The sequence below is a fragment of the Sylvia atricapilla genome, chromosome 18 (assembly GCF_009819655.1).
Source record: "Sylvia atricapilla isolate bSylAtr1 chromosome 18, bSylAtr1.pri, whole genome shotgun sequence".
Lineage (NCBI taxonomy): Eukaryota > Metazoa > Chordata > Aves > Passeriformes > Sylviidae > Sylvia > Sylvia atricapilla.
In genome coordinates this window covers 1,428,510-1,436,115 of record NC_089157.1, presented here as the reverse complement: position 1 = coordinate 1,436,115, position 7,606 = coordinate 1,428,510, and the positions used below count along the sequence as shown (strand labels likewise).

The 7,606-nt window shown below is 44.8% G+C and overlaps 1 protein-coding gene across 2 annotated transcripts; it reads right to left on the bottom strand.

The window, feature by feature from the left end:
* LOC136369212 (ankyrin repeat domain-containing protein 40-like) lies at positions 1 to 7,295 on the bottom strand. Of its 2 annotated transcripts, none has more exons than XM_066331884.1 (5): positions 7,162 to 7,295; positions 6,506 to 6,654; positions 4,458 to 4,937; positions 3,123 to 3,298; positions 1 to 2,592 (listed from the first exon to the last, which is right to left on the bottom strand). In XM_066331884.1, exons 1-5 carry the CDS (start codon positions 7,293 to 7,295, stop codon positions 2,449 to 2,451), a joined length of 1,083 nt encoding a protein of 360 aa, XP_066187981.1. In that variant the 3' UTR covers positions 1 to 2,448. The 2 variants fall into 2 exon arrangements, with proteins under 2 accessions (XP_066187981.1, XP_066187982.1); XM_066331885.1 differs by having other exon boundaries at positions 4,458 to 4,934.
* Between the last annotated feature and the right edge of the window lie 311 nt (positions 7,296 to 7,606).

Sequence of the window (7,606 nt, the reverse complement as noted above, 5' to 3'; positions counted from 1 at the left end):
TTGAAATGACTTAACACTTTATTATAAGTGAAGAGTAGCAATGTCAGTTCAGTACAAGTTTGTAGTGCAAACAAAAGTTGTCCTTGGAAGAACAGTAAGTTTTGTAAACTTAATCTCAGTTGTCATTCCAACAGTTTATTGTTCAAAGAAAAAGCCCAACAAAAAACAGTTAACTAATGTGCCTTAGAGTTTATCAAACTGCATAAAACATACAAAAATACTTCTCTGCATAGATTTACTGTTATTACAGTCATATTATGAGAAGAGTTTAAGTCTTAACACATTAACTGTTATTCTTGATGAAAACTAGAGAAATAAATCTTTTTAAACCAGCTGCCCTCTAGCAGAATGCTCAGTAATTAGTGGAGACAGTCCTTACACTGACTTCCTAAGTAAAGGAACTGGAAAGAAATTAGACACTCTTAGTTAATTTTGAGACATTTAACCACTACTGTTTTTCAGACTCTTATTGCACATAATCTGAGTTAGCCTCCAAGCTATGCTGGAAACATAAATACACAATTGGGAAAATAAAACCTTCTTTGCTGTCCTACAAGAAAAACAAAGCAGGGCTCTTAGTTAAGAAGTTATACTTCATACTGTGTCATAGTCTTGAGCTTCCCAGGAGCTGAATCTGGCATTAAAGTAGTTCAGGTCCTGGCTGGAGAAAAAAAACAGGATTGAGAATAGGGTGTTAGCAGGGTTGAGGTGATGTGAATGGAGGAAAGAATTTTAATTATTTTGACTGCAGTAAGCAAGAATTTTAGGCCTAAGTAACTTGGTGAAATCCTGAGCTAAGAATCAAGCATCTGCTCTGCTGGCAGAAGGGGTTTCTGTGTTCTCTTGGTGTGCAGCAGCTTGAGGGAGTCTTCCAGGGTAAAGCAGGACACTGGGAGGGTGGCAGCCATGCTGCTTCTACCAGAACGTGGTGCTGTACTGTAGTTTGACTGTCAGCATTGCAGTCCAGACCAACAACAAACACAGCACCAACTGTGCAGAAACTCTGTTCTAGTGTAACTTCATAAAGCAGAGATGGAAGAAAAATCAATACAGTTTGAGGTGGGGGGAGAAAATGCAGCTCATGCAGAAGCAGCGAGTCTCTCACCCCTCCACCCGCCTCAGGACCCTGTTAAGTTTTTTGGTGCAAAAGTCAGCATCATATTTTTTGGTAAAAAAAAAAAAAAACAGTCTCCCAAAAGTGTAACTTTCCAGGCTGCCATGTTGATCAGGAAAAGCTTCAGGCTATTTATACTCCAGCAATGCTGTGACTTAAATACTTTAACCCATAGGTGAATTTTTTTCATTACTGGCTTGCTTAAATGCAAGTTAAACAGTCTGTAGCTTAACCAGAGTTGGTTTTTTTCACTCCCCACAAAGAAGAGGAAAAAGATAAAGTTGAAAGCACCTGGAGGCCTTCAGCCCTTTCAGTACTCACCTGGCTAAAACAAGGCTATGTAACAGTGACCGTAGACCCTGCATGATGTAAAGTTACAAGTTAGTTACTTGCTCTGCTCGTGTGTGTTTCCCATCTAGTGGCTCATAAAAGCATGCTGTGTTCCTTCCAGCTGTGGTCTCTCATGAGGACACTGCTGTGCTTCTCCTCACACAGCAGAAACACCTTGAAACCAGTGTATGAGAGCGGGCCACAAAGAACTTTCCTGTCTTGGTAATACCGACACCTGGTGGGAATAATGCACAGGGCTCACATTGGTCAGAAAGTAAATAAACACGGACACAGACTGGGGGTCTACTCCCCATCTCCTGAAACAAGGGCTTTCACTTGAAAGGGCAATTCAATTTGATTGAGACTTAATTAAGGAACATTTACGAGAGGCTTTTCTGGTGTTTGGTGGAGGTACAATATTCTCACAGGGGAAATAAACATTTAAATATAGACATGCTTATTCCACTTCTTTTTAGCCCAATAAATGGGTTTCTCTTGCCACTTCTCTAGACAACCCATCTTGTTTGTGATGAGTGTTTGTGAGGGGCAAGAGATTAAGAACTTGCACACTGACATTTTTAGAGAGCTGCTATTCACTGTGTGTCTCTTCCATTTAATTTAATGAGGAAGTTTAAAATACACGTGGAGACACACAATTTCCTGAATCTCTCCATGAGTCTTACTTGGTCAGAGTGGGTGTACTTGACATAATTTTCATATCAGTAATTACATCTATCGTGCCCCCCACTGCCAGATACAACCAATAAACTTCCTTGAAATCCATTGGAAGCATGTGATAGTACTAGACCAATGAGATATCCCTTAGCTGAATACTATATCAAGTAAAAAAATAAAAGCAAACGGGATAATAATTATAAAATATAAAATATTTGTTAAAATAGTAACCCTAATAATAACTTAAGGTTTTATACACACTTAAGTTGCTGCCTTCCAAAGGCAGCACGTGTCACACTGTGTTCACACTGCAGATGCAGCTCCCAGAGTCAGTAGGTGAGTTTGGATGCCCTGCTGTTGTAGCATGGCTGCTCCATCAGTGCAGCTGCAGCATTCCGGAAAGGAGAGCTGTCACTTCTCAGAAGGACCAGCTCCAGCTCTTGGAAGTCCTGAAGTCTGGCAACATCCTTGTCCTTGTAAGGAACAAGACAGAACAATGTATTATTCCTAGACATAACTGGTTGTTATTATTTATAAAATAACTATAGGAAGTAAAAACTAAAATTCTAGGGACATCACACCCAATAATAAGAATAAAGAATGAAAAAAAATCCTACCAGTTTATACTCATTGAAAGTGTAGCAGGTTTGCTTGTTTAGTTTTTCTCAAACTTTTTCTTCCCCTTTAATCTCATTATGATTTGGCTGTATTTGTGCATGTCACTTAACCAAGAGTTGTGACCACTTTAATTTACAGACCTCCAGAATATATATTTTTGGAACAGAAGAACAGATTCATTTGTTAACAGCATATCTTTAAAGTTATTCATATGCCAGAATATTTTTAAACATTTTATGATGAAGTTTTAAAAAAGGTCCGATGTCCCTTTGAATCTGTCAGTTTAAGTCAAGTTTTTATTTAACAAAGGTGACATTTTGCCAATCTTTCTACAAAAATACCTTCTCTCATGTCTGCAAAGTCAATACCTTGTTTCTATTCTTACCTTTCTTACAAGTGTATTGGGTAGTTTTCTGATCTTCTCTACTTGCTCTGGATTAACACCCAGTTCACAGCAGCTCACTCTGAGCAGATCTTGATAGGTCAGTTCTTGTCTGTCCAGTTCAATCTCAATGAAGTCATTCTCTCTCAGGTTCTGGACTCTGACCTTGAGCACAAGTTCTGACAGAGAAACAGGTAATGGGTTAGCAACAAAAAAGACAACCAACTCAAACCTAATGCTACAGTATCATTATCTTCTGAATTCAGCTTTTTTAAAACAATCCCTGTGATCTCACTGAGAAATACTGTGCAGCAAACAGAAGCTTCCAGCAAAACCAGGAGAACCACGTTAACACTGTTGAAACTGATCCATCCAGCCATAAAGTCAAGTTGTTACCAAACTGCCAGAGCTGCATTTGATGCAAAAGTAGTGCATAATTTAATTTTTCATGTTACACGGATTGATCTTTCCATTGTTTCACAAAGTTATTACCATGGTTAAATATGGCACAACAGACCTTTTACTTACCTGAGAAGAAAGTTCAGGGCACTTTTGGCCACAGAATTCAACATCTCTACTCTGCTAGAGTCTGAAGTGAAATGATTACTTAAATTCATTGTTCACCCACTGTCTTGGTTTTGGAAGACAGGTATCTGTCAGGGAAGACTGGAGTTTCTCCTGGAATGGAGAAACCACCTCCCCCCCACTTTCCCCAATTACAAATTTGCAGTTAAAAGCTTTTAGGCAAAAGATTTGGGCATAGAAATAACAGGGTTTTACTAGTATGTATAAAAAAGTAAACAAAAACAACTACAGCATTAATAAAAACAGTACTAAGAACCTCGAGGGCTTTGCTTTACAAAAACCCAAGGGCAGTTTGGTCTCGGTGCCCCTGTAGGATCCTCAGAGCACCAAGCTGGGAACAGTGTAAAAGTCCCGGGCTGGTAGCTGGAGTGGCAGGATGTTCTGTTAGGGCAGGGGATGCAGAGTCACCCTGTAGCAAGAGCAGCAGTGCTGACCAAACCGCGATGGCGGGGCAGGGCTGGCCCAGCTGCCACAGGGTGGCAGAGAAGCTCAGAATTCCAGGGCGAGCAGATGATGGCAGATTTCCCAGGACTGGACCCCTCTAGCGACACTGAACTCTTCTAGCAGCGAGCAGCAGCCGAGCCGTTCTCTCCCCAAACGCCAAAAAACAGAGTCCCAAGCTGCCTCAAGCTCTGTCCTTAGTTTCCTTGTTAATTTACGGGGGGGAAAAGTTCTTTGGGGTAAAAAAGGAACAAACCTAATCCCCAACGCCCAGTAACTGTAACAGAAGATTGAGACACGGTGCCTCTTTACCTTGCATGTTATAGGGAAATGTTCCAGTGAAGAAGAAGGGCTGCAGGGTGGGTGCAGGGCTGCTGGGGGCGGTGTCTGGCTGCAGAGGCACGGCCTGGCCGGACATTCCCGGGGAGCAGAGCCCCAGGCTGGGGGGCAGGACCAGGGGGCAGCCAGGGCTATAGGACACCCCTGGGCTGGCACACGCTGAGGCTGTGGTGATGGTGGGCGTAGGGGGTGGCCTGGCTGCGGCATCCAGTGCTGGGAACGTCTCACTGCTGCAGGACGTGGGCGTGCAGATGCTTTCAGCCTGAGCTGCTGATGTACGAGGGCTAGTTTCACTCTGGGAAGCAGAAGAGATGGAAGCACTTTCATTCTGGGATTCTGCCAAGCTGCCTGGAATGCTTTCTTCACTGTAAACATTAGGTGGGTTGGCTGAGTAGTTTGCAACAATGGGTAAATTTAAATCCTTCATCCTGTGACATTCAGTTTGTTCCTCTACTGATGAAATTCAAAAATGAGGGGTGGGGAATGGAGAAAGAAAAAAACCCATCATGTTACTGGATAGATCTTTCTCATTTTGAATACAGTTAGTTTTCCTATTGCGTCTTGAAACTACATCACATTCCAGTGTCATCAAAGAATTACACTAACGTTCAAGAAGCATGTAACAACTTGGAGGCCAGTAGCTATAAAGTGAAAGAAAAACCTATAAATGTCTTCAGTATATTCTGTTTTGTAAAAACTAAGTGGGAGGGAAAAAATAACCTTTGAAAGACACATCATTTCTAGCAGTGTTATTGCAGCGCTTTCAAATAAACTGGATGACCAATAGTCCTTTACTGAATCTCATTTTAAAATGTTTTTAACAGCACTGCTGTAAATAGTTTATTATGACCTAGGCCAGCAAATTCAACCCAGCATTTCTTCAGGGAAGTGACTACTTGCTGTAATACCCAAACAAACTCAACTCTTGCATGAAAGTACTGCAGTGACATTCCTGCCTGAGGATTACAGAACATAAATAGTGATGTCAAAGCAGTTCAGAAGGATCTGTTCAATGATATCACACTCCCAGGATAAAAACTTAAGAGAGAAGGTAAGTGATATGTTTATTCCCCAGGAAACACAGGAAAGCTTAACAGACAGAAAAATACGACTGTCAACACATGTGAGTTCATCCACATGTTCTTGACAGTTTAGATGTTAAAAACAGGTGAGCCATTTGCCACAAACTAAGATCAAGAGATGAGCACCTTGACCAAAAGAAAGAAAAAGTATCATGTAAGAACATGCCATTCCTTCAGACGTAACTGTTGGAACCTGAGTCATGATGTAGCTGCAACCTTGTGAAGGATAACCCTGCACTGTTTGATGTAAGAGCAGATCATTGTAGAGAGGAATTTAAGTGCAATTGCAGAAGACAGCACATGTCCAAAGGTAAAGCACTTTAGAATTTTAATCTGGAGCACAGTACCTAGATGCAGATGGCACATGTTCAGGAGTGTCACACACATCTAACTGGGTTTGCTGGGCATATGAAAAGTGTAAGATGGCAGAATTACAGGGCAAAAGTTAATCATACCAGCAAGTCACACTATAAAAAGGTACTCAAAAGGCATAGCTTCCTGAGTGATAAAGTTCTTTTGAGGGGATTTGTAATAAAAATAAAGTTCTTTTGAGGGGATTTGTAATACCCTTCATGTAATACATGGTCAGACCACAGCAAATTGTACAACTGTGAAAGCCCCCATTTTTGTCTTGGCACATGTCTTGGCAGCCTGCATGCCAGCCTTAGCTTAATGACATCAAACAGGAGTGCAGAGCACACTTCCCAAAGCATTTAGCTCTTCCAGTTCTTGGTGACACAGCTCAGAACAAGACCTTCCTATCTGAAATCCCCATGTCTAATTGCCCAAATATGAATTCCAGGTATAAATCAGAGCTATCTAATGAGATACAATGGTCCTAGCCAAGGTTTTGCCTATTACTGCCTCAGATACAAGCAATAAAAACATTTCAGTGTTTAGACCAAGAATTCTAGATTACTTTTGAAATCGGAATGGTACCTCCCAAAATCCTGCGGATGTCTGGTTTTGAGGTTAGCTGTGCCGCCAGCTCGCCCTCAGCAGTGAGGAGCTGCCTGTCCGCACCCGCCTCCAGCAGGCAGGACACCACCCGGGCATGGTTCCGCTTGCAGGCCCAGTGCAGGCACGTCCTGCGGGAGGGAAGCACAAGGGTTGGGATTCACGGCCCGCCTCCTCCTCACGAGCCTCGTCCTGCTTCACCCGATTTAAGGCGTGAAGCGGTAACTGGGAATAGTTTCCTTCAGTGCGGCACTTTTTAAAGTTCTGAATCTAAAAGTTGTGCAGCGCAGGGCCTCCCTTTGCCTTGCACAGTGACTCCCACTACTGTCCCACACAGGACTGGACTGGGACCTTGAGCAAACACACAGTGACAGGTGAAAGGAGGGCGACCTGCTTTTATCGTGATCCTCCTTAGCCGTAAATCTCCGTGCCTCCCAAGATTAGCTTTTCTGTATTTGCAAATGGGAAAATCAAGAAACACAAGAGCCGCGGCCCCGGAGTAGCTCCGTCACCCCGCCCCGATGACGGGCTGCGGTGAGCCCCGAGCCCACCCAGCCCGAGCTGAGAGGGGCAGCGGGGAAGAGGCGGCCCCGGAGGCCCCCGGCCCAGCCCTCGTCCCGCCGCGCCACCGCCCTCACCAGCCATTGATCTCGTTGCGGGAGTCGATGTTGGCCCCGGCGCCCAGCAGCCGCCGCACCTCCGTCACGTCCCCGAGGGCCGCCGCCTCCCGCAGCCGCTCCTCCAGCTCCCGCAGCTCCGCCGCGCCGCTCATGGCCCGGCTGCGGCCCCTCCCGGCGCTCCGGGGCCTTCGGGAGGGGCCGGGCGGCCTCAGAGCCCTGCCCGCCCCGGCGCCGCCGCCATCTTGCCCCAGCCGCAGGGCGGCGGCGGGGACACGGGCTGCGCCGGGAGCGGCCTCGGCCCGGGGGCTGTGCCCGGCCTGGCCTCCGCCGCACGGGGAAACGTGAGTGATCCACGGACACTGCGGGAGCTGGGCCTGTCTGGTCTGGAGAAGACTGAGAGGGGATCTCATCAATGCGTTTAAATAGATCCAAGGAGTGTCACTGGATGCTTTCACACTCTTCA

Coding starts and splice junctions, on each gene's coding strand:
- LOC136369212 (XM_066331884.1), bottom strand. CDS start 7,295: ATGAGCGGCGCGGCGGAGCTGCGGGAGCTGGAGGAGCGGCTGCGGGAG. Junction 6,655..7,161: donor CGCAACGAGATCAATGGCTG/GTGAGGGCGGTG, acceptor TCCCTCCCGCAG/GACGTGCCTGCACTGGGCCT. Junction 4,938..6,505: donor CATCCGCAGGATTTTGGGAG/GTACCATTCCGA, acceptor GAATTTCATCAG/TAGAGGAACAAACTGAATGT.